The 26705-nt window shown below is 43.4% G+C and overlaps 2 protein-coding genes across 2 annotated transcripts in view; both read left to right on the top strand.

The window, feature by feature from the left end:
- Positions 1 to 26705, top strand: part of LOC309377374 (general transcription factor IIE subunit 1-like) — a 51491-nt gene that overhangs the window by 8562 nt on the left and 16224 nt on the right. The window lies entirely within an intron of this gene.
- On the top strand, positions 1841 to 24970 carry ASAH1 (N-acylsphingosine amidohydrolase 1). Its single transcript, XM_081924582.1, has 14 exons — positions 1841 to 1996; positions 10104 to 10150; positions 10655 to 10745; positions 11824 to 11910; positions 13800 to 13878; positions 14594 to 14668; positions 14780 to 14825; positions 17059 to 17203; positions 17799 to 17853; positions 18212 to 18293; positions 20086 to 20217; positions 21004 to 21127; positions 22604 to 22660; positions 23591 to 24970. The coding sequence occupies exons 1-14, from the start codon at positions 1925 to 1927 to the stop codon at positions 23678 to 23680; spliced, it is 1182 nt and encodes a 393-aa protein (XP_081780708.1). The 5' UTR covers positions 1841 to 1924; the 3' UTR covers positions 23681 to 24970.

The following is a 26705-nucleotide window of genomic DNA, read 5'->3' as shown; positions in this document are numbered from 1 at the left end:
AAAACATTCAACATTTAAAAAAATCCCTTTCCTATACAACAGACCCAGGACGGCTCGGAGGTCAAATAACTCCATACCCTCCAACATTTCTCCATTGAAAATAGGGACATCCAAAGGAAAAGTGGGATATCCCGGGATCAAATGAGAAACTGGGACGGCTTCTCTAAATCGAGGATATCCCTCGCCTTGGAGGGTCTCCTGTAGTCCAAAAACAGCTGAAGACCCAAGTTTGGGAAACGCTGTTAAAGGGTATTATTAGAGTCGGAAGGGACCCCCAAGAGTCATCTAGTCCAACCCGCTGCAGTGCAGGGATCTGCTCTGTGTCTTGCGACTTTTCTGTATAAGGTGTTCCTAATTTCCCCAAGGGGAATGTTCATGCATGCTACTATTATGTTTTTAGATAGAGTAGTACTGTACCTTGGCACTCAAACGCCTTGGTTCCCAAATGCCGAAAACCCGGAAGTGTTCTGGTTTTCGAACATTTTTCGGAAGCCGAACATCCGATGCGGCTGTTGTTTCCAGGGCGCCTGAACCAATCAGAAGCTGCGCCTTAGTTTTTGAACATTTCAGAAGCCAAACGGACTTCCGGAATGGATTAAGTTTGGCCCTTTTGTTTTTGCTATTTATTTTGCATTTTTGTTTTTGAGGCTTTTTCGGTTAATTTGTTTTTATATGTGTGGAACCCAGTTCAGCTACTGATTGATTCTGTGACTGCAGAAATGGATAAAATGCCCCCATCCAAACAATGACTATCATCAGTGCATGTAAGAAAAAAAATTAATTTTAACCATCTACAATACTGTCTTATTTATTTAATAGTACAGTACATTATTGCTTTCATTTTATGGATCAATGGTACAATGCATGTTAAATTGCTGTTTTAGGGGTTGTTTTTAAAAGTCTGGAACGGATTAATCTGTTTGGCATTACTTTCTATGGGAAAGTGTGCTTCGATTTTGGAACACTTCCGTTTTGGAACAGATTTCCAGAGTGGATTAAGTTTGAGAACCAAGGTACCACTGTATAGCGAAGTTTTTTTAAAAAAACGTTTTATGTTTTAGGATGTTGGAAGCTGCCCAGAGTGGCTGGGGCAACGCAGTCACACTGGCGGAGTATAAATAGCAAAATTATCATTATGAAATGGGATGTCCCTACTTTCATTGCAGAAATGTCAGAGAGTATGGTATGATGCCATTTTCATTGGAGGGTGTGGAGTTATCCAACCCCCTAGCTGTCTGAAGGCTGCGCTGTATAGCATAGGGTATTTTTTTAACGCTCAATGTTTTATTACATTTATATATGTGTTGGCAGCTGCGCTGAGTGGCTGGGTATAAATATCAATATTCATCGGAGAGTGTGCTACAACTCTCACGGTGCCCAGCCAGAGAGGTCAGCGCTCGGTGATGCTTGGAATCCGTAGTCCCGGAAAGCAACAAACCGGAGACCCAAGTTTGGGAAACCCGGCGGGGAATTTTTAAAAAAAACCACGCCGTGGAAATGCTTTAAAAAAAAAAACCTGTTTTGAAAAATACGTGAAATTTGCCCTAGCTCACCGGCGCCACCTAGCATGGGCAAGTTACACCGTGAAGCGTTTCCTTCACAGCCGTGTGTCCGAATCCGCTTATATGTAACTTGAGGCCGCTCTACTGTGAGGGAAGAAGCCGCGCGAAACGTCGCCTTCTCCCCCTCAGTTCCTCAATCAGGGAGTCGGACGAGGCCGCCGCTCGGCCCTCAGGCGCTTCCCGCCTTTTTGTGCGGGCGGACGTCTGGCGCGCCCGCTTCACGTAACGGAGGCGGGCCTGCCAATGCGGAAGAGGTCATGTGATTCTCGAGGCCCCGCCCCTTCTTCATCTTCCTCGGCGCCTCAGAGCGAAGCTCCCACACGGCAGGGAGAAGCTCTGCGTGGCAAGTCGAGAGCAGGGAGATGCAGGCGCCGGGGGTCTTCGTTGTCGTCGTCGCCGCCGTCGTTTTGGGGGCTGCGGTGGCCAAGGACCCGGTAAGTTTCTCTTCGGGCTCGCTTCCTCTCCTGTCTTCCCCCCCTCGGGGAAAGCGGCGGAGTTAGAAGAGAAAGAGACGCACGCGCACAAAAAAAAACCCCAACACTCTCCACTACCCCCGCCGGCCAAAAGCGTTCCTGAGCAGGTGCAGAGTGCGCCTTCGGTGTTTGTCTCGGCGCATCCGCGGAAAGGGTTGCTGCTGCTGCTGCTGGTGAGCAGGCAGACTCTCCCTTTCCTTTTCAAAGGATCCCAGGGTGGTTGGAGTCGGAAGGGATCCCCAGGGTCATCTAGTCCAGCGCCCGCCATGCAGGGATGAATATGCAGCTGCCCCGCACCGGGATCGAACCTGCGACCTGGGCGATGTCAGTACTGCACTCTCAACCACTGAACCCTCCAGGCTGAAAGGGAAGTTCATTTTCTGTTGCGAACCGCCCTGCGATCTTCTGGTTTGTTTGTTTCTTTATTAAGCTTTTCCGATTTTAAGAATTAAAAAACAATTAACAGTCAACATAAAAAGAGAATTCCAAAGAATCTCCTTCCCTTTTCCCCTTTGTGGGTCCTTGTATTAACCTTTCTCCTCCTGCATCTTGTTTATTAATCCAAATCTTTTAAATCTCAATAACATCATCATCATCATTATTATTATTATTATTATTATTATTATTATTATGTATCCTGCCCATCTGGCTGAGTTTCCCCAGCTACTCTGGGCAGCTTCCAACAAATGATTAAAAATACATTAAAACACCAGTCATTAAAAACTTCCCTAAACAGGGCTGCCTTCAGATGTCTTCTAAAAGTCTGATACAGCAGTTGTTTATTTCTTTGATATCTGATGGGAGCGCGTTCCCAAATTTCAACATTAAATCACTAATGTCATTCCAATCCTACTAATGATTTTAATTGCTTGCAATGGTTTTTAAGGCAAATTATATATTTCCCCCTTTATTAAACTCTTGCTCTTCCTGTTTCTGATTCTCCGGGTCATTTTTGCCAATTCAGCATAGTCCCATCAACTTAATCTGCCATTCTTCTCTGGTAGGGACTCTGCCTTCTTTCAGTCTCCAAGCTAATAACATCCAAGCAGCTGTGGTCGCAACCACCCTGTGATTTTCAGGTCGAAGGGCAGTGTAGGAAGTTATAACAAAGCAAGGCAAATGCCACACCCATATGCTCAGAGGCTTTCACATTTATTGACAGATTTACAGGCTTGGTCCTAGGAGGAGGGAGGGAGGACCCAAAGCAATCTGCTTTTTACCATGCTGACCATGAGAAGAGTAGTTACAGATAGGTAGCCGTGTTGGTCTGCCATAGTAAAAAAAAAAATTCCTTCCAGTAGCACCTTAAAGACCAACTAAGTTAGTTCTTGGTATGAGCTTTTGTGTGCATGCAGGTATCTGAAGACGTGTGCATGCACACGAAAGCTCATACCAAGAACTAACTTAGTTGGTCTTTAAGGTGCTACTGGAAGGAATTTTTTTTGTTATGAGAAGAGTAGGAAAGGCTAGAGGAATTCCAAGGGATGATTAATCCTATTGGTCTGTATATTTCAGAGGAAGCGAAATAGGCAGCCCTATTGTTGTTTCTCTTCACTTTTTGCTGGGGATGCTGAAGTCTTCCTGCTTTGTGCATCTTTCAGGCAGATGCAGGGCTAGTAATGATTTTTCCTAGTGGGGGGAGGATTTGTGTCAGTTGCCTACATCTTTGGAGGCTCCTATCCTGAGTCAGAATCAGCTGAACGTTGGGTGGGGGCGTGGTTGGATCAACAGTTTGAAGGTCCTGCTGAACAAACAGCATTTGTGTGTATCTCTCCCCCCCCCCCTCTTGAGCATAGTGCAGTGGCTCTCACTGTTTTCCCTGGGCCATAGATTCAGAATAAAAATTTCCTTGCACCGCACCCATTTTTCTAATTTGATAACTTATTGGAAAACACAGCTAGGATTGTGCTCGGTATCGTGCTCTCATTTTAACAAGATATCCCTCCCATATGCTGCTATTTTTTTTATTAAAAAATTGATGCTATGCTATACTGAAATGTTTGAATGTGTTTTTTTTGAGCGGGTCCTGCCACACTTGCCATCCTCTCCTGCACACCAGTGTGCTGCGCCACACCGTTTGAGAACCACTGGCATAACGGTTGTAGAAGTGATTTACAATTTGAGGCGGTAGTTTAGGCAGTAAGTTTTTCTCATGTACAGAACGCATGAAGCAATGTTAAAGGGAGTGGTTTGGAACAAAAGTCCTTTGTTCTTTCTGAGCCATTTTCACAACTAGGTAAGATTGGGGAGGCAGATGGATTTCTGGTCATGACTTTCGAGCTCTCGTCTTAGAAATTAACCAGTGGCACAGAGGTTGACGATTGTTATCATTGTTATTCACTGCATAGTTGCATTTTTAAAATACAAATAATCTGCCTATTTCCCAAAATGTTGCAGCGGTATAGGAAACAGAGAGCCATCCATATGATGAAGCAGTCAGCTGTCTGCTTTGCAGGTGACCATAGATGAGATAATTCTCCTTGCATATATATGTGTGATAGCTCAATCGTAGAGCATGAGACACTTCCCCCCCCCCCAAGGTCATGGGTTTGAGCACCATGTTGGGCAAAAAAATCCTGCATTGCAGGGGATTGAACTCGATGACCTCTGCTATCCCTTCCAACTCTGATTCTATCCAAAGTCCTTAGTTGTGAATTGGAGCTTAGTCGCGTACATTGCTCAGGCCATACATGGTATAGGCAGAAGGCCTAAATGTCTAGATGTTCAGGTAGCTGGAAACCATTTTTGTGAGATCTTTTCATAGGCTGTTATATAATAATGTGCCTGCGGACTATTGAACAAAACATCTGTACTATATTAGCCAGAAATGTATGTGTGGTTTTAAATGCCTTCCTTCCACTTAATCCTTTGCACCAGGTAAGTTCCAAAGTGACATATGGCCGTCATGTGTGAAAATACCTTTGCTTTGTCTTTCATGTATACCGGTTGCCGAAGTTAAATGAACTGATCCGCTAATGATTTAATGATAATCTTTTTCACTTGATGAGTTTAAAGCCTTGACGTTTACATCAGAGCCCTCTGGATCAAGCCGGTGACCCATCTAGTTCAGAGTTCTCTTCTCACAATAGCCAACCAGATGCCTCTGGTAAACCTACAACTGTTAATCTCTCCCATCTTGTTTTCTACATAGTGCCTTCTTAACATTGCCTTTGCTTCTGGAGGTCAAGATAGCCAGATGACTAAATGGGTCTCTAAGCACCTAATTTTAGCCATTCCCTCTCACAAAAGAGCTGTTTGACTAGTGTTGCCTATGATGATCTATAGCAGCAAAGCTACTGTATTTCCTTGAATTCCTTGTATACTGTTGTATATTTCTATATTTCCCCATTCTACTTATATCCAAATACAGGAGCACGTTTCCCCCTTTGTTTAAACCACATGTTCTTTGAGTAGGCTGATCTCTCAAGTCCAACTTGTGAGGAGCTCAGATCTGCTGCATCTTGTGACTTAGCAGAGCAATTACCTTCTTGTTTCGTTTAGAGAAACGAATTGCTGAGTGCGGCAGTTCGTGGATGTGTAATCTTTTCTTGAAATGTATACTCCTTCCCAACAGAACCAAACGGACAACATAGATGTTCAAATGTGGTCTTAGTTAACGCTTAGCTATGGCAAAGTGTATTAACAAGTATCACATGACAGTTTCACCAGAGTTGAGACAGGAGCTGCCCTTCTACTTCAAAAATTTCTTGCACTTTTTTTGCATTTTGAGTGTTTTTCTTTTTATTTAACACATCTGAATTCTTCCTCTCTTACAAGATCGGTTGCGACTGATCTTGAGATAAATAAATGTTTGTTTGTACCAAATAGAGGGGCATTTGCAAAGGGGCTGAATCCCACATTTATTATGCAGTCAAGTTATTTCTAATACATATTGTGAAACTGACTAGTTTTTCCATGTTTGGGGAGCAAGGGAAATCTGCTTGCATCAGTTTCATGTGATTCACAACAGCCCTGCTGGTTCTACCTGCCAAGTGACTATTTCTTATATTACATAGGCCAAAGATTGAGTGCATGTCAAAGTAAAAATCAAAAATTGTGGATCTGTGGTCCCCAGAACAGGTCTTTGAACTTTGATGCATATGTTTATCTGTCATAAGCATTACTTTGTTGTGAATTAGTGCCTCTGGTGGGAACCTTTTAATTACATCCTTGTGTAACCTCATTTAAGGTGTAATATCCCTTATTTTTTCAGCAGAGTTCTTGACATAGTGCAAATATTACTTTATCGCTGGCAAAACAATTCTCTCCATTTTATATCCATTAGCAATTGCAAGTTCTGTTTTCTGAAAAACCAAAAATTAGTCCAAACCGCACAGAAGACAAGAAGATTCCAAAACAGTTAAATAGATTTGGGGGGAGGGGGAAGCGGGGAAAGGCAGAGAATTTTGAATTACACTTAAGTAATTCACTAAAAATAGAAAAGGGAAAAAAAGAGTTGCCTTTCTCTTACAGTCCTTGTATGCACCTATGTAAATACTTGAGCTGACAGTCTGAGTTAGTTGGCGAAAAGGTAAGATACTCCCTTATTGCAGATGTTCTGTCTGATAAAAGAGGAAGACAAGTAAGTAGAAGTGTACCAATTCTTGAAGTTATGCAATGCACCTTTACACAGGCATCTTGTGAAGGAGAATTGTGCATAAAATTGGGTGAGCATCTGGCCCCTCCCCTGCGATAGCCTGAAGCCATTGGGCTGTGTGTTTGGCATGGATATTGAGAGTGGGCACAGAATTGCAGCCCTGGTCTGTGCAGAATAATAGTTATGATTGCTGCAGTATTGTCTGATCTGATCAGGAGGGTTGCCTCTCTTTTAAGCAAAGGTGTCCCCACACTTAGGTGAGGGTTATGTTCTGGGGCCCCTCATGTGTACGAGTGACATTGTGTAAAAGCGGGGAGCACTCTCTGAATGCCCTCTGTGCCGCTGTCTCTCTTCAATCCAGACGCGAAAATACTGAACCCCAAAATATCCACAACTAGAATTGAAGCTCTGGGGCTGGCAGGAGACTGGGGGACATGCTGGGAAATGGATGGTCATTCCCAGAGCGTGTTGCTTGGGGTATGTTCTTCAGCCCCATGGAGCCTTCAGTGTAGTGTTTCTCGGGATTTAGTCCACCCCCCGTGCTGTTTAACATAGACCTGAAACCACTGGGTGGGGTTATCCAGAATTTTGGGAGTACATTGTCAGCAATATGCCAAAGACAAATAGCTCTACTTCTCTTTTGCATCTACAAATGAGGCAGTGGATGTGCTGGACCAGTGTCTTGCCCCGGTAATGGACTGGATGAGAGCCAACAACCTGAAATTCAATCCAGATAAGGCACTGTTAGTGGTTGGTTCCCTAGACCAGATGGGTGGGAGATTGCCTGCTCTTGATGGGGTTACACTTCCTCTGAAGGAGCAGGTTCATAGCTTGGGGGTCCCTCTGGATCCTTTGCTGTCGCTCGAGGCTCGGTTGGCCTCAATGGCCCGGAGTGCCTTCCATCAACTTCGGCTGGTGGCCCAGTTATCTGGACAGGGATAGCCTAACTTCTGTTGTCTACGCTCTGGTAACCTCTAGGTTGGATTACTGAAACACTTTATAAGTGCGGCTGCCTCTGAAGACAGTTCAGAAACTTCGGCTAGTGCAGAATTCGTCAACCAAGTTACTCACTGGGGCAAGATGGTTTGAGTATATTACACTGATCCTAGCCTGGCTGCCAGTTAGTTTCCGTGCCCAATTCAAAGTGCTGGTTTTGACTGCCCAGAACTGCTATACCTCAAGGACCACCTTTCCCCATATGAACTGACCAGGACCCTGTGATCATTATCTGAGGCCCTTTTTTGTGTGCCTCCTCCATGAAAGGTCCGGAGGGTGGCAACACAAGAACGAGACTTTTCTACTGTGGCTCCCTATCTGTGGAATGCTCTCCCCAGGGAGGCTCACCTGGCACCTTCATTAGGCATCAGGCAAAAATATTTCTCTTTAGCCAGGCCTTTGGATAATTTGTGGGAAGAGGTTTATTATGTTTTCGGTTTAGTTTATTAAGTATTTTGTGTTCTCGTTTGGTTTTTTCCTGTTTAGTTTATTAAGTATTTTGTGTTCTCGTTTGGTTTTTTCTCGTTTGGTTTTTTTCTGTGATCTTTGGATGAAGGGTGGTTTGCACATTTAATTATAATAATAATAATAGCCTCTCCCCACCCACTTTGAGGGTTGCTCAGCGTGTTAAGACTTTAGTAGAGGAGTCTGCTTTCCTGTGGGAAATTCTTTGCCCACACCCAAGATATTGTTGAGTAGGACCATCATGTACTAACTGTCCACACATCAACAGATGAAACACCACGGATAGGAGTCGCAAGCTGGGAAGCTCAATGCAGCATGGTCCTGGCTCACTTTGTTAACCCTATTCCGGTGCTTGCATAGAAGTCCTCACCCGATTTAGAACCCTGATTGAGTAAGGGGAGCCTATGCGGACACATCCCTGCTGCAGATATCTGCCCTCCAACATGCCGTGCGGAGGGAGCCAGTCAGAATTGTCCACACTCTACCTAACCAGATGGGGGAAGCTAATACCTTAACAGGGCTAGTAAGCTCTGCTAAACGGTATGGCAGGGAGTGAAGATGCAAAACACACATCATAGGGAACGTACAGTCTTTTTCTTTTTCTGGAATGCTAGTTTAAAAGGCAGAAATAAATTGAAGAGGGGTCTGTTGCCACTTAATGAATTGCCATTCCATCAATTAAATAGACAGCTCCCAGCCTACAACAGTGGCATTTCTGTGTCTGCTTACATAATCCCGACTGTTTGAGTAACACCTTTGCGAATCCTATGGTTTCATTCTTCTTTCTGCATTAGAGGCAGAGTGGCTTTTTTTGCAAGTGCTCTCTGCTTAAGTACCTTCTCACTGTTTTTCAATAAGAAGCTTGAAAACTTTATTTCAAATACAATGGAGCTAACCAGATTTGACTCTAAGTCAGGGCGGGGAACGTGGTGGCTCTCACTGATGTTGCTGGAGTACAACTTCCATCGTCCCTGGCTAAGGGCTGATGAAAGCTGGAATCCAAATGAGCACCACTGGTTCAAGATCTTACTCTCATGGCTTTTAAAAAAAATGCTTTTCAGCAGGTAAGGACTCTGGGCTACCCACCATCAGATGAGTCTCTACAGTATTGGATTGTAGTATATCTTGCTTCGCAAGCAACATAAAACTTCAGACCTGTTCTAGATCCAAGAGGCAAGCAAATAGCTGAAAGCAAAAGCTTCGTGTGCTAGTTGAAGCTCAAAAAGGAAACGTTAGCATTTCCCTACCTGCAGCATTCGGAATTCGTCATGTGCATTTTGCACATGGCTATCAGCCACTACCAAAAAGTTCCTGAAATTGAAAAATATGACTTTCGAGCCATCTGCCACAAAAATGACAGCTAGGCCTTCTCTTTTGGCGACCGTAACCCTAAGGAGCCATTTGGCACCTAGTTTATATGTTTGAGTTTCTAACACTGCCTGTGTGCTGCTGCTTCTAACACCACAAAAAAGCCTCCCACTGCGTAGTGATTTGGCTTGGGGGAAAATCCCACTACTATGAGTGGAACGCTTTTTCATCTTCTTCACCTAACCACCACATAGGGCAGCTTTTTGTTGCCAGAGAAGGGAGCATCTAGGAAGGTAAGGACTAGTTGTTTCCCACTTGTCTCCTCCTTCTGACATGCGTCAAAAAAGAGACGAGCATGCTCAAAGTCAGAGGCTCCCTGCATGATTCACAGTTATGCCCAAACCAGCCCATTTTAAACATGCATAGAAAAAAAAGTTCCCAGGTAGTTGTTTGCATTTTTGAACCCTAACCTTGACACCTGCAAACAGAGAGTTCAGGTATACTAGTTCAATCCTAGGCAAGGCTCAATGAGTTTCGCAGGACTTTAGTCTTTCGTAAGTGCATATGACTGCAACTTTAGTCCTACATGGGGGTTTTTTTGTCTGCAAAAGCTGAGAAGGAAACAAGAACTCTGAATATTTTTGCATGAAACAATTATAAAAACGTTTGTTCTCAAAAAGGGTTTGTCTTGTTTTTTTGCAGTTGGCTGAAGAATGCAAAACACTAGCATATCCTCCCTCAGGACCAACGTAAGTAACTTATTAAGGACAGCTCAGTAGCTGATAGTTGCTGTCTACTTGTGATCCTGTTTACTTACAAATTTAATTAACATAACATAAACTTTGAACTTGGCCCATTGAGTCCAGATTGTGGTGCTGCTATTACCTTACTATATCACTGACCAAATATTCAGCTAGAGAATATTGTACCTAGTTTGTACTAGTATTGTACCCAGTGGTGATTTTTGCAGAATGAGGGTACATGGAAAAGAATTGTGTAGATTAGCTTAATGAAGATTCCTTAATTGTCTTCAGCGATCGTAAAGGAAGACCGCTACTAGGCCTAAATATAAGTAAAATGTGCTTGTGTTAAATATGTTTGTGTTAAATATTAATGGATGAAAACTAGGCAATGTAAATATAAATTACTTAGAAAATATTAAGCAGAAAGATGCCTGAAGGCAACAGCTGCAAAACAGTGCTTTAAGTGTAGCGACACCTTTCTGCGTTTCATGAAAATCGCTCCTTTTTCAGGTACAAAGGAAAGATTCCCGCCTACATCATAAATCTTGACCTGCCACCAAGTGAGAGATGGGTCCAGTTGGCACGTGACAAAGATGCAGAGGTAGGGAACATGGTGGGGAGGAGGTCAGAATCAGAGCCTTTCTTCTGGGTGCATTTTTAATGAGATACAGGCGTTAATTTCAGCTAACATAGATGTACTGCTTAATGAAACAGGCTTTAATCCTGCCCCCAAAGCTGGAGGGAAATATTTTAAATTGTGTTCAGGAAAAGATGTTTGAATTCTACATTGCCTTTTATTTCAATGCCAAAAATCCTCGGTCAGAATGCCTAGTAAAATGGCTTTAACTGAGGAACAGACACAAGCTGGCATTCAAGTAAATGTGCATAGGTTGTATGAGAGCCAGTGTGGTGTAGTGGTTAAGAGCATAATTTGGTGACTCGTAATCTGGTGAACCGGGTTCGCATCTCTGCTCTTCCGCATGCAGCTGCTGGGTGACCTTGGGCTAGTCACACTTCTCTGAAGTCTCTCAGTCCTTCAAAGAGTGTTTGTTGTGGGGGAGGAAGAGAAAGGAGAATGTTAGCCACTTTGAGACTCCTTCGGGTAGTGATAAAGCGCAATATCAAATCCAAACTCCTCCTCCTCCTCTTCTTCTTCGGCTGTGAGTTCACTTCATTTTTTTGTTTTTCTGGGGGTATGGTCATAGGTTCAGTCTTGTGGAATCTTAACAGACACAACTCTCCACTTCTGCTCTCCTGTCTGGCCACATTCCAGTTTGTAAGGGTGGGGTTTTGCCATTGCAAAGCTGTGAAGGAGGCCTTGTCAGGATGCAAAACAGCAGATGCCTCATTGGGATGGGCAAGCAACAGCAGATAGGGCAATTCATAGAATTAGGGTGTTCCCTCCTCCCTCAGAGCACCCATTGATAGCAGCCAAGACTTGGAATGGTCATAACATACAGGATAGGCGGGGCTTAACAATGCATGAAGTTTGCCTGAAGAAAGAACTCTCTACCTTTACAAAAGACGTTTCACATTGCGTCAGTGAACATAGTTGAAAGTGTCAACTCATCCCTATTAAAGACTGCTTGTTTCACAAGTGAAAGGGTTATATGTTTTAAGTGGCTCTTGCATTACCCTAAAAGTGTGTTCACCTGAGCTTTTTCTTAAAACTTTTCCAGCTGAAGGATGTCCTTAAACTTATGAAAGATATTTTACTCACATTCATTCATAGTGGAAAAGCCATAGCATCACTGGAATCTAAATTGGTGAGTACCTTTCCATTTTCTCTAAAATGTAGGGGAAAGTTGAATCCAGCTTGCTGAACCTGTCTGAACCGCTGCTGCTAATAAGCCAAAAATGGGGAAATAAGTGCACTAGTTATCAACAGGATCTGATGCTTAGTGTGAATTCTGGCAGCAGTCCTTGGCATCATTGCAGGGCCCCTAATGAAAATCTCTTTGGTGTGCCACTGCTCTCAGAAAGCCAGTCATGATTTCGAGTTTGTACATTACTGTGCAGAGATTTATCACCGCTCCAGGCTATCTGGCTGTTGCTTGAAAGCCAGGATGCTGCCGTATGCGGGTTCAGACTGTCAACTTTTGTCAGGCAGGAGTCTACCCCAGCCCTGCTAGGAAAACCTCAGATTGAATCTAGCATCTTCCCCAGGCAAAACATGTGCTTTACCACTGAGCTGTGTGGGGAAAAAAGCAACTAGAAGGGATTCGGAGAGATGCAGGAAGGATTCACGCAGGCAAATCCTGTGATGAGCTAGAAAATGATAGGCTCCCGAGTAACTTAAGGGGGGGTATCACTATCGTTGGCCCAGATTCAAAGAGGCTTTCAGGTGATCGGGGGCCCTGGAATGTTTTTCAGATTTGTGCAATCTTGTCAGGGTGTTACACGCATGGGGTATACATTTGAAACAATATCGTGCCACATTGAACATTTGTGGCTTTCCCCAAATAATCCAGGGAACTCTGGTGCTGAGATTTGTTAGAAAACCCAGAGTGGTTTAACAGTCAGTCCCCTTTCCTGTGGAATTCTGGGAACTGTAGTTCTGTGAGAGGGAAGAGGGTCCCTTAACAAACTACTCTTCCCAGGATTCTGTAGGGGAATCCATGACTGTTTAAAGCTGTATGTTACTGGTTTAAATGTATCGTGTAGATGGAAGATTAGACCATTTAAATTAATGGGCCTAACGTAGTCATGTTCATTCATTTCAGGGGGTATACTCCAAGTGAAACACAGTAGAATTGTCTTCTAATTGTCTACTAATGTTTTAGAGTGTCTTCTTAATTAACTTCTCCAGTGTCCACTTATTTCAGCAGACGTTACTCAGAAATAAAAGGGAGCCTATTTATTCAGTTTACATTTAAACCAGAGTTTGAATTGGAGTTTGTTGCACATTGCTCTGGAAATAGCTACTGCAAGAAGGAAGCGAAATCTGAAAAAATAGGATGTAACGCAATAAGGGTTGCAAAAATGGTAGAAAGTGAGCTCAGGGACCTTGAAATAAGCATCCTAACTGGTCTGCGGATTGTGGCTGCAGTCTGTGCAGGAATGAATAAATAAATTTACAGTAGTTCTGTTTTGAACCTCCATCTTCCACAAAATCTTTCTCTTTGCTCTTGACAATTATCTGCATGAACCATGGTGTTCAGATTAATGTAAAAATGCAAGAGGAGAAGGATATTGGAGCTCCAAAATGCCAGCCAAACCACAGTGCCTTGGACTTTGTTAATGGAGGTCATCCTGCAGCTAAATTCTTGATAAGCAAGTTCTTTTTTTTAAAAGGTTTCAACAGTCCACAAAGTCTCAAATGTCTACTGAGGCAACTACAAGCCACTTAGCACATAGCTTTTGTTAGTTAAGTGTACACCTAAAAATTGTAGAGTGCAATTGCTGCCAACGTGTGTTGTTCATATGTACCCATTGGGGAGTCACAATTGGCTGTGCTGCCTGTTGATCAGACTGCAAAACTGAGTTTGTCCCTTTGTAGTTTGTGAAATGACACTAATGCTCTGTAAAGGTGCTCTGTTTACACCAAGTGAGATAATTGGGACTGAGAAGGAAATATATGGAGACAGATAAATTAAAAATAGAAAATAATTTACTATGTTTTCAGGTTTTAATAACTTGCGGCTTTTCTTCTTAGGGTTGGTTAGGTTCCACCCTTCCCTATCCTTTCAATGATGAGATCAAAGGCATCGCTTCTGCAATTGATGTTCCTTTAGGTAATTTCCATTTTGTTATTACTGTTTCTGGCTCTGAAAGCACACTATTAAAGGCATAATTTGGTGCAATTGAACATTTCAGCCACTGTAGCAATACATGCTGAGGTTATAATGCATTTGTGGAACAGGAGTGCTTAAATGTTTGTAGCAGAGATGAAGAGCAGGTGTCTATTTAAATGTAAGACCTGACCAGGAAGACTGAACAGGTTTTCTACTGAGTGAAAGTCTGTACAGTAATATTTTCACCTTTAGCATGCCGGGAGCACAATATTTGCATATCTGAACAGAGAATAGGATCCTGTAATCTTATTCCTGGATTAAAAATCATCAAGCTATAGATTATGCACCCTGTGTATTGCATAATTCAGGAGAGCAAGTCAATTTCATTCCTGTATCAACTCAAAAGCTGAAAAGAGGGGCATCTCACAGAGGTACTAAAATAGGATTGACCAACAAGTTGCCCATCCTCTTTGCAGGCTTCTAAGCGACTTCTGAAATGGCAAGTCTTGTAGATTTCCTGCTCAGTGTCTCTGTCTTGTGGCTTGCAGTCCATAGACATATGAACCAAGCACAGTAAGAAGTGCTATTCTGAAGATATTTCCTGTCTCCATTTTCTTCCTTTTATGTGTATACTTGGTTTTATCCGTTGTTTTTAATGGTCACTTTGATGAAAGGTCTCTCTTTCTCCCTCTTCCCTTCCCACCTTCCAATTTAGGTGACATTGTTCTGTTCAATATCTTCTATGAAGTCTTCACAGTGTGCACTTCAATAGTAGCAGAAGACCCCACAGGTAAATGAATGCTTAGCCAACAACATGTATTTTAAAGATAGTGCTTAAGGTATTTTTTTCTTTGACCTTAATTCCATTTCTCTCCACCACCCCCTTTTCCTTTCCAACTAGGAAAACTGTACCATGCCAGAAATCTTGATTTTGGATTGTTTCTTGGGTATGTATGTACCAGTGAAGTCCAACCTGCTCTGTAGATCCACAAACTTTCTAAATTGGGGGGGGGAATGTTTTTTACCTTACCTTTTTATTGCTTTGAGACTAAGCAGTGAGCAGAACGTTTAGTTAATCTGCAGCATCTTTAACTATGATGATTGGAAGGCCTGCCTTTCTCAATTTCTTTGGAGCGTCTTTAGAGGGGGAAATACGTGTGCTGTCATAATTTTCACCATTTTCTATAAAAAGGAGAAGCTCTGAGGTTGTCATTTTCAGCACAGTGACTTTTTATTTATTTATCAAAATAGATTATTATTAAGAAAGAAGCATAGTGAATATATATATATATATATATATATATGCAGGTTTTGGTGTCCTCGGGTGTCTTCCCGTGTAAAAGTTGGGGTGTCTAGGCGACGTTTCGACGAGGTCTCACTCGTCATCTTCAGGCTGGTGCTTCCTCTCTGCCCAGAACATTGGAGGCTATACACCACACCCCCTCAACAGTATTTATAGGAACTCAAACACTGAGATCCTGCTCTGTTCCAGTAACAAGAAGCCGAAAGCACCAGCCTGAAGATGACGAGTGAGACCTCGTCAAAACGTCGCCTAGACACCCCAACTTTTACACGGGAAGACACCCGAGGACACCAAAACCTGCATTCCTGTACCCGTGAAAATCTACGAAAGCATATATATATATATATATATATATATATATATATATATATATATATATATATACACACATACATACATACACACACACACACACACACACACACACACACACACACACTGCTCCTTTTGAGAAAAAGTCTTTTATCTGACCTCCAAAATCACTAAACCATCTATCCCTCCTATCTCCCAAAAAGACACCTTTGATACAATCTGGGCTCCCTTTTTCTCTCTTATTGAAGAACAGGATTTTTTAATGCCACTATCATCACAGAGCTGTCTGTAGAGGGGATATATTCATTGAAAAAGTATTGTAACTTTTGAATAAATTGTTAAAAAAATAAAAGGCCCAAGACTTAGCAGTGTTCCATGAAGACTGTGGGTAGCATCTAATTGGGGTCTTGCTCTCACAGAAGGGCTTTTGATTCAGCAGACTCCTCCAGTTCATAGAAGAGGAAGTGGGGTGATTTCTGCCAACTTCAGCCCCTTATGCCACCTTCAACCCTGTTCCGCCTGATGCCCCAACTGGATTCCATTTTCTGAACATACCAGGGTAGCAATGTGCATTGACCACAAGATTTGGTTCAGATCCAAACCCAGCACTTTGTACAGCAGTTTAATTTGTCTGTTCAGAGGCTACCTGATTTGCTTCATGGCTCCTAATCCACTCCCCCCCCCCTTAGTGAAAACATTTATTCTGCCAACAATACATCTCATTTCCATCACTGGAGGAGCTCAGACAACAAAATTATATGCAGCTTCCTTAACTGAAGAGCGCTAAGACAATGTAAAACATTGAGCAACCCAAAACAACCACGCCTTTGCTTAGTCCACGTGAGCTATCAATGTCGTTAACTTGAAAAAGACAAGATAATGCTCCTAGTCCACTTGATTGCCTTCCAAACCCAATCTATTACTGGGAAACAAACAAAGCTAAAATGGTTTCCCCCGCGTCTTTCTGGTACAAATAGGTACAGCCTACCGCATCGCAAACCAAAAGCCCCTAGACCAGGGTTTCCCAAACTTGGGTGTCCAGCTGTTTTGGGACTACAAAACAGCTGGACACCTTCCTTAAGTTGGGAGACAGTTTGGCAAAGCTGCTCCCTCCCCTGAAGCCCTTGGATTGGAGAATGCTGATGCCAGTCATTCCTTCCCAATTATAAGCACTCTCCCTCATCACCCTGCCCTAGCATTATGGTAAACACTCTCACTTCTGGGTGTTTGCAGCAATGTTTTGACATCTGGATCACTGAGGTGCTATGAAGCACTTCATGAGATGGGTCTCTGCTTCAACTTGTGCCTCCCAGAGGCATTCTGCTTTGCCTCAGGTTTTGCCCGAATCTGGTGCTTGCTCCTGTTGTGGAGGGGAGAGAGATGAAACAGATTTTTACATGCTCGCTTTTTCCAAGGAAAGCCGCCCAAATATTAGCTGTTCATGCATCCAGCTTGAAAGACTCAAAAATCTGAGAGAGTCCATTTTACATTGCTGTGGATTAGTTGCAATTCACATTAAACAGACAGTTCTTGCTTATGTTTAAGTGGTGTTGCTTTTCCTGCAGGTGGGACGTGAATGCTAGTTCTTGGAAGACAACGCAGAAGCTGAAGCCGCTCATGGTGTCGCTGGATTTTCAAAGGAACAATAAAACAGTGTTCAAGTCTGCAAATTTTGCAGGCTACGTGGGAATGTTTTCTGGATTGAGGCCAGTGAGTATTCCTTTATTTGGACAACACTAGGTGCATTCCGATGTAACAGTAAACCATAGCTTGCCATTATGAGTATGAACAGGCTTGAGACACACAGGCTTGCCTGCTTCATCTTCCCCTTCCCTTAGGAGCAAGCAGGTGACTTCAGAGGCTTCTACTGCTGGTGGCATCTGCCCTTAATTTTCCATTGCATCTGATGTTGCAAACTTTGCTGAAAACAAAGCCAGGCATATTAGTGCCTTGTAGAGAAAACAGCAAAGTCTCGAAGCACCTTAAATGTGTAATGGTTTATTTTACGATTGATGAAGCCTTGGGAGAGTGGCGTTCACTGTGTGCAGAATGTGTATTTTGGCAAACATCTATATGAGCGTATGATGCTTGTGTCCTCACCTCACCTCACATCACTAGGTATGCATGTACAAAGAGGAAGAGCATTTGTAAAACATTGGGGCCCAAAGACTATATAATACAATGGATAGCAGTGTTCTGTCGCTCACAGTGGCCTTCTTAAAGCACTACAGAATTAGCTTAACTGTGTCTCTGTTTTCTAACTGCTGGGTATTAATAAACACTGTTAACTGACTTTGTGTTTTAGGGCATTTTTACTCTAACCATGAATGAGCGGTTCAGTCTTGATGGAGGTTATATTGGTGAGTATGCTTAATGCTCTGACCCTGTGTCTTTGGGGTTTTTTAGTTTTCATAAAATGGGGAAATTTTAGTAGCGTTATATCCCACCCCACCCAAATCATTGGAGGTTCCAGTTTCACAAGATACAGGGGAGAAAGTGGAGAGAGCAGTGTGATGCATGTTGTAAGGAACTATATGAGAAGCTGTGTGGCATGAAGCAATAGCAGGGCACGCCCAACCATTGTCCCAAGAAGCAAGCCGCATGGAAATGGTTTGGGATGACTTTCAGCTTGGTTGAATTAAACTGAAAGATGAGATGCTTAAACAGTGCTAAGGCTGCGTGTGGTCATAAAGCTCTTTGAATTTGTGTCTCTTGCAGGAGTCTTTGAGTGGCTCCTTGGCCAGAGAAACGGTTGGTGGATGAGCTTTCTCACCAGATCTGTGTTGGAAAACAGTACAAGGTAACAGTCAAATTGTGAAGTGGTTTATCTGCATATATGGCCAAGCCAGGGAAATTAGGAATAATCGCAATCTCATTTTATAATGTCTCTTTGTTTAAGTCTGTTCTTTCTCGTCTTGACTACCGCCATCTTGGTTCCATGGAAATTTTACATTGTGCAATACTTAGGAAAACTTGTTTAACGTTCAAACCTGCCTGGCACCATCCGTGGATCAACAAGGTGCTGTGCAGCAGGGTTGCATGTTTCACGTTCTACCATTCCTCCTCCTCTTCTCTACTCAACTGGCTCCCGCCTCTGACATGGGAGGAGCCTTGAGGTTGGTTATGGAGTGGGATGCTTCATCCTTCGAATGCATTGTGTGTTCCTCGATAGAGGAAGTGCTTTGCTGCTTCTTGCCTGCCTCGAGGCTTACAGGAGCAATGGACGAGTCTCTTTTCTTCTTTCTTCCTCTAGTTAAATTTTTATTGGTTTTATAAACTTCAAAGCACTTTTCTTAACAATTTGACTTCCCATCCCTGCGTTCATGATGTCTCCCCCCCAGTTACCTGCTGCCTTATAGACAATACTTATTCTGCTCTGCATTTCTTTATTTACAGCATTCTTACTGTCCTCCCGTTGCGTATATTTCAAGACCTGCTCTCGATTTCATTTGGCTAGAATGCTTTTTAAAAAAATAGCCCGAAAGGAATTTCCATTCTTCCATATGCTTTCCTTCCTTTCAGTCTCATATTTTTGCCGTCAATCTCGCCCTCTCCACATCATACTCCATTAACTTCGAAATCCATTCCTCTTTTGTTGGAACCTTGTCTTCTTTCCTTCTTGCCTTCTTTGGCTGCTGTGGTCACATACATAAAGAATTTGACCATCTTTTGGGGGGGACTTCTAATCCTATTATTCCTAATAAGAATGCTTCTGGCCATTACAAAGAAACTCTGTCCTTGGTATGCCTTTTTCCCCTCTTCTCAGTTTGATTCCCTGGCACCATATTTGTATAAATTAACTATCCCAAAATACAGACGTGCCTTCACACTGGCCAGATTGGATGTGATACCCTCTGCCGTACTTGAGGGCAGATACCAAAAGATTCCAACTGAGAAACGACTCTGCCCCTGTGGAGATGGCAAGCTGGAAACAGTGGGTCATGTTCTCCTGTCCTGTCCCCTTTATAAAGATCTGAGGAATGAGATCATTACCCCACTCTTACTTACCATCCCAGGCCGCCCATTTGCGTCCACATTGTTCTTTCTTTTATCAGATCAAAATGATCAGACAACAGCAAAGGTTGCTAGCTTTATCGAGGGTGCAATGAGATTAAGGGCCACTCTCTAAACGATAATCTTGGTCATTTGATTGCCCTTTTTACCCATTGTTGTCTTTTTAATTGTATATATTGCTTGTTTTATGTTGCTGTGGCCATTGGCTAATGCGAATAAAGTTTATCTATCTATCTAATAAGAATGCTTCAGGCTTTTTTGGAAGAGCTTTTTCAAAGATCTTTTTTTCATTATGCATCGTTACCCAGAAGCCTGTTTCTTGTTGATAGGTCCATCACATATGAATCTCCTATCCTTTTTTCCCTCTGCCTCTTGATTCTCCCACCTACCCACCCTCAAACAAGGTCTTTTCCCCCCTTTGCTCTCTTACACAATTCCACCACAATACCCTTCCACACTAGGCATTTGCTGCTTTACATGAGAGTATTTTGAAAGGCTCTGGCCTACCAGCTTCACAGTTTCCATGGAATACCTGATTAACGCGCCTGTCTCATTGCTGTTTCTGTTCTTGCATGTAGTTACGAAGATGCAAAGGACAGACTGGCTCATTCAAAGCTGCTGGCTCCAGCTTACTTCATACTAGGGGGAAACAAATCCGGCGAGGGATGTGTCATTACACGTTCCCGTGTTGCATTGTTGGATATCTGGGAGTAAGTATGCCTGATGGTAAAACGATTTAAGCAGATCTGTCGCCTGTGAGTGATTTTGCTACAGCTGCTACACCAACCAGCTCTTGTTAATGCATTACTGAGGATTCGGTCTCTCTGCAGTGTCTCTTCCTTGTGTACATTCCCCCATGCTTTTATAGTTTTGAATCAGTATCCTCCTTGTTTTCAGTAAAAATCTGCCATGGCTTCTGACTTTACCATTCACATTGGTGACATGAGACCAGTTTTGGGGTACTCTGCTTTAAGCCACTTGAACTCTATGTTCAAGAACATAAGAGCCTGGTGGATCAGGTCAGTGGCTCATCTGGGACTTTCTCCAACAGAAATTAGTTAGAAGTAAAAATCATTTAGGGATGGGGGTGGTGCTGTGGGTTAAACCACAGAGCCTAGGACTTGCCGATCAGAAGGTTGGCGGTTCGAATCCCCATGACTGGGTGAGCTCCCGTTGCTCATTCCCTGCTCCTGCCAACCTAGCAGTTCGAAAGCATGTCAAAGTGCAAGTAGATAAATAGGTACCACTCTGGCGGGAAGGTAAACAGCGTTTCCGTGCGCTGCTCTGGTTCACCAGAAGCGGCTTAGTCATGCTGGCCACATGACCCGGAAGCTGTATGCCAGCTCCCTCGGCCAATAAAACGAGATGAGCGCCGCAACCCCAGAGTCTGTCATGACTGGACCTAATGGTCAGGGGTCCCTTTACCTTTACCTAAAAATCATTTAAGGTGCATCATTGCCAAAAAATAAGCGTTCATGTTTGCTACTTCTTTCAAGCTTGGACACAAAAAATGGCGTCTGGTATGTAGTGGAAACCAATTATGACCGCTGGAAGCCTCCACTTGTTCTGGATGACCGGAGAAGCCCTGCAATGAGCTGTTTGAACCAAACAAAGCAAGAGGTAGGTCTATACAGTGGTGTCCAAACTTTTTCAAAAAGGGCCAGATTTGATGAGGGCGGACCCTTTTTTGGGATTGAAGTTGTTGACTTTTCTTTTATTATGATTTCACCCCAAAGTTGTTTGTTTGTTTGTTTTGGGATTTTACCCAAGGAAATAAATGTCACATGGGTCAGGTTAAACCGGATTAGGCCCCCAAAACGGATTTTGGACATGCCTGGTCTAAGACATGCAAAATAAATTAAAATCATGTAACCCAAAGGCCTATTACAGGTGACAAAAACCCAACCATTTTTAATGTTTGACATCTTACTATTTTTTATATTTTGCTGGAAGCCACCCAGAGTGGCTGGGGAAACGCAGCCAGATGGGATGGGTATCAATAATAAAATTGTTATTAATATATTTTAATTAAATTGACACTCCATACGGGCAGCTGGGCTCCATACGGGCAGCTGGGCTCCATACGTCAGTCCAGCACCATTGTTTCAAAATGAAACTGATAGGACCCCAACATGGTGCAGGCATGCCCCACATCTGCCCGCGCCAACTTTTTAGAGGAAAAGGTACCACAGCGCTCGCAAAGAGAAGCTTTGCACCTCTCCTCCATTTAGAACAGTGTGTCCACTCCTGACCTTCGTTCGTGGACACGATTAAAGGAACTTGTTCCACATAGGAGAGGCTGAGAAGGAGCAAACACACTCATGCACTGTAGATTGTCAGCAAGATGTTTACTGAGACCTTTCACAGACACCTAGGAAGCAGTGGTGGGAACCCTGGTGCCCACAAGCATCAACTTGACAACTCCGGGTATGTTGTACTAAAGAAGAAGAAGAAGAAGAATAACAATAATAATAACAACAACAACTAATAAATCCCTTTCCTATTCAAGGATAACTCAGTGGAGCTTGAATCTGAGCAGAACTGCACAAGATTGGAAATACTAACTGGAGGCAAAATTTGAAGCTAGTTACACAGTGGAACCTCAGTTTTTGAACATAATCAGTTCTGGAAGTCCGTTTGACTTCCGAAAATCATTCAAAAACGGAAAATTAAAGGGCTGTCAGCAAAATGAATGGCGAAAATGGAAAAACACATCACAGAAGCTGTTTGACTTTTGAAAATCGTTCGAAAACAGAAGCATTCACTTTTGGGTTGTTGGCATTCGGGTTCCAAATTGTTCGGCTTCTGAAGCATTCGACAACCGAGGTTCCACTGTAATCCAGATTTTTTTTTTGTCTGTCTGCACCCTCTGCTGGTACATGACCCCACCCCCAGCAGCAGATGGCCTCCAGGGGAATGCAACGCTTCAGAAAAATGGTTCCCTGCTCTAGAGGGAGTCAACTTTTGGCTTCACTGCTGCTTAGCAGAGGTCAGATGTTGAAATTTGGTAAAGAAACTGCTTAGGTTGAAGCTTTGTTTTGGCTCAAGTCTGCAAGTAATTTAAATCTTTGTTCTCTCTATTTTTCACCCGCGCAGAACATCTCATTGCCAGCTCTGTACAACATTCTCTCCACGAAGCCCATTCTCAATAAGGTAACTCGTCCTCACTCTTCCTTGTCTAGCATGTTGTTGCCTTATTCAGGTCTTGGTAGGCGAAAGGGGCGAAGACTCAATTGCTGCTCTTAAGACAGGTGGCTCCCACAGCAGATTATTTCTGCCTAGAATATTCTTTGTACTCCTTAGATGCCAGAGTTGGGGATGAAAACCAAGCCACAAGACAATCTAAGCCATACACATGTGTGGAAACACACACGAGAGAGAGAGTGCATTTAATATTATTTATTTATTATTATTTATTGAATTTATATACCGCCTTACACCCAGAGGTCTCAGGGCAGTTCACAGAATAAAAGCAAAATATAAAACCACAAAAGACATAATCAAAATAAAAACAACAACCCACATTTTAAAAGGGCACGCTGGCAATTTTTGGGGTAGTTAGTCTGTTAATTCTCTTAGATTTCCAGATATTGGCAGCACTGATTCCGCTTGGTGTGGAGTCTCCCCCCCCCCCCCCGGCATCTGTAAATCAAAGCATTGTTGCATTACATGCAAGGCTTTTATATTTGGTCTAACTAAGACATAGCTTTCCACCCTTGTCGATATAAAACACTTTCTTTAGAAAAGCAATCTGCTTCATGGTACAGTCGTACCTTGGAAGTCGAATGAAACCCGTTCCGGAAATCCATTTGACTTCCAAAACGTTCAGAAACCAAACCGCAGCTTCTGATTGGCTGCAGGAAATTCCTGCAGCCAATCGGAAGACGCAGAAGTCATCTTGAACATTCAGCATCCAATTATAGTTCACAAACCGGAACAGTCACTTCCAGGTTTGCGGCGTTCAGGAGCCAAAACGTTCAAGAACTAAGCTGTTTGAAAACCAAGGTATGACTGTATTGACTTATTCTCTCTTTGGTTCAGACTCATTAAAGCCGTGAAAACTTTGCTTTCCCCCCCATTTAGCTGACTGTGTCTACAACGCTGCTCGAGGTTTCTGAAGGCCATATGGAGACTTACCTGAGGGAGTGTCCGGACCCCTGTAGCCCCTGGTGAGGACTCGGGTGGCTTATGAAGTGGATGCTCACAAGGCAGGAAAAGACAGAGGCTGTACTTCACCCAAGACTCCCCTTCACTTGCAGCGTGTCTTATGAGATGATGATTTTCTAAACTTGGCAGTTATGCAATGGTTTGCCAGTATAAACCGTATCCCTGGCATTTAACATACTGTTAAGGTGCACTTCCTATGAATTGAAACTTAAACAGTGGGCTTTTTGGATCCCTATTTCCTTACACGCTGCTTCAGCCCGTCAATGTTTAGGAAATGTCTTGCAGTGCAATCCCTGGGCATGATTTCCTCCAAAGTTTAGTCTCTCAGGTTTGGTCCCGGAGATCTGTTGTAGGCTTAGAAAAGGCATTGTACAAACTCCCTTCAGGTGGAGTGTTGCTGTGAGTCTTTTAAAAGATAGCCCAGTGTTTGGCCTTGCGATCGGACTGCCAGCTGCCTCTGCGCCACAGTGCATTTTCCCAGTTCTGAAGAAATGTTGTGGGGCTCTTGGCCTCCCCAGTTCCATCTCTTCCAAACTGGGAGCAGGGGTCATTTCCAACAGCATGGCAATCTCCTCCAGCCTTTGAGGGCTATCTTGGCTTCTTCCTGTGGGGATTTCTCTCCCCCTCCCCCCGACTTTTATTTTTTTTTAAGAGCTGGGAGGGAGAGCAGCGCTAACCTTACAACACTCTTTCCTTAAGTTAACAAACAGATGGCCAGGCTGCCTCTCCTGTGCTCTTAAAGAGCGAGGTGATAGCATTAGCGACAGGTTTAAGCATGGGAGACTTCTTAGCTGGGCTAATACGAATTGTGCTGCTTTCAGTGCAAGCAGGCAGGTTTTAAATTGCTGCTTTTTAATGAGCATAATTGGCTAACCTGGGGAATGAGCAGTGGTTTGGGGCAGGGCTTTTTTTTTTTTGCCGGAACTCTGTTCTGGCACCTCTCAGGTGGGTGCCATTGCCAATCTGGGAGAATGAGGGAGGTGTTCATGGTGAGTTCCGGCACCCCTTTTTCTAGAAAAATGGCACTGGTTTTGGGTATTCCTGGCTATGGCAAAATGGGTCCATCCATCCCTGCCTACCTCTTCCTTTGCCCTGTGCCACTCCCTGATCCCCCAGTTCAGTAGATTAGAGGTGGCTCCTTTCTAAAAGGTTTAGGCACTGGAATAAAAGTTATTCCGTTTTCCTACTAACCTAACGTGGCTACGAATGTTTCCGTACTGCTAGACAGTACAAAGAATGTACTTTTAATATATTCTGGATCGCTTTACAATTAAAGAAATTGTGGGAGAAATGGTCCACGTTGCTTTGTCTGACTTCTTTGGGAAAGCGAAGCGAGGATTGAGCTAAACTGTATTGCAACTTCTGCAAAGCCGCTCCCTTTCCTCTCAGGGTTTGACAGTGTTCTGCAGAGGCGGCTAATCCTACACCCACAAATTGGCCATGCCTTTTGTCTGTTGATTCAAAAGTTCTTCTGGTGATTTGATATGCATCTCAAGGGCTGTGTTACACCTAAGCGGAAATTTCCCTTAGGGAGGAATGGTAGTTTGGAAAGGGTGGTTCTGAATGCCTGGTTAACATGCTCTGAGTGGGCAGGAGAGGCAAGTTTCAAAGAAGAAAGTGGCCCTGCGCCTACATCTGAATATTACTTTGGTGTGTTAATGCATTAATGCAGATCTGCCCCTCCCTTTCTGACCAGCTGTCCACCCCCCACACAGTTGGCGTTCCCAGCCGAAAAAGACACAAGTTTATAAGGAATGCCTTGCTGGTTTTACACAGTATGTGACTTCTAAATGAAAATATTGTTAAAAGTATCTGTGCAGTCTGGAAGATCTCAGCTGAATTTATTTACTCTTGCCAACTATAGATAGTTCTATATATAAAGATAGTTGACAAGCACAAATAAGTCCAGCTGAGATCTTCCAGACTGCATAGATACAGTATAGTGCTTTTAAGCATTACATTGGTGCCATTACATTTTGAAACGCAGGGAAGCTGGAAAGTTGAGTTCATAGTAAAATCAGGAATATAGAAACTGAATGTTTCCCAACTGAATCAACTCGCGACGAGAAGGCAGAAAACGAGGCAGAATGGCTGGCACAGCAGTATCTTAAACTGCAAACCACGCCCCCTCCAAGCCTCACAGTTGGGCGCTTACCTGTGGGCGTGGTGTGCCAGCCAGGTGAGTGGGGCAGCGGGCATAACGCCCCCTGCGTGACGCAGTAATCACGTCCCGCCCACAATACCTCCCCTCTTGGAGGAGAAGAGGCTTTCCCAACTGAATCAACCAAATCCTTTAATCGTCGCAAAATCAACATTTCGGCTACAAAGGTTATGGTGGTGGCCAAGGTATAGGACTTGCCTCTCTCCTCTTTTTCTGCCCCAGTCCTCCACACTGATTCCTGTTTCTTAAAACAAAAACCCATGGCTATGACTTACTGCTGTTGCAAGACGGACTGTGTGTGTTACGCTCATCACATAAAAAGCTAGGCTGGGATTCCCAAGACTTCCCTCCTGGAAGAAAATGGGAGATGCTTGACTAGCAGGAGTAAGATGGATGTTCTTCCTTTGGTTTTACATTGCTCGCTCTCCCTGTTTGAGGAGGCAGCGGAGTAATTCTTTGCCACCTTCGCTGCTGCTTCATTCTGTGACTTAAGCCTTCAATAAGTACTGGAATGAGATCCCCTGTCAGCTTTACTCAGGAACAATTGTGTCAATAATGATCCTCATCTCCCCATTGCACTGCAAGGCCACGGCCTCCACAGGATTGCCGACTTTCTGCCACTCTCCTTTCAGTTGTGACCGAAAGCAAAGATTTGGTGCAAAATGTGTCGGCTCTTTTCACACCAAGGAAACCTGAGTTAACACTTGGATGATGATGATGCTTATTATTATTATTTTATTTATACTGCAATGCACTCGTAAGTGGGGCTTCTCTTGCACCTCACCTGGAAACTGCAGTTAGTTCAGAACGCTGCAGCAGGGTTTCTGACAGGAGTGAGACCCTGTTAGCATATCGAACCTCTGCTCCCAG

This window comes from Podarcis melisellensis (assembly GCF_964234715.1).
Source record: "Podarcis melisellensis genome assembly, chromosome: 9".
Lineage (NCBI taxonomy): Eukaryota > Metazoa > Chordata > Lepidosauria > Squamata > Lacertidae > Podarcis > Podarcis melisellensis.
The sequence above is the reverse complement of the archived record's forward strand: the minus strand, read 5'-3'. Positions and strand labels throughout refer to the sequence as shown.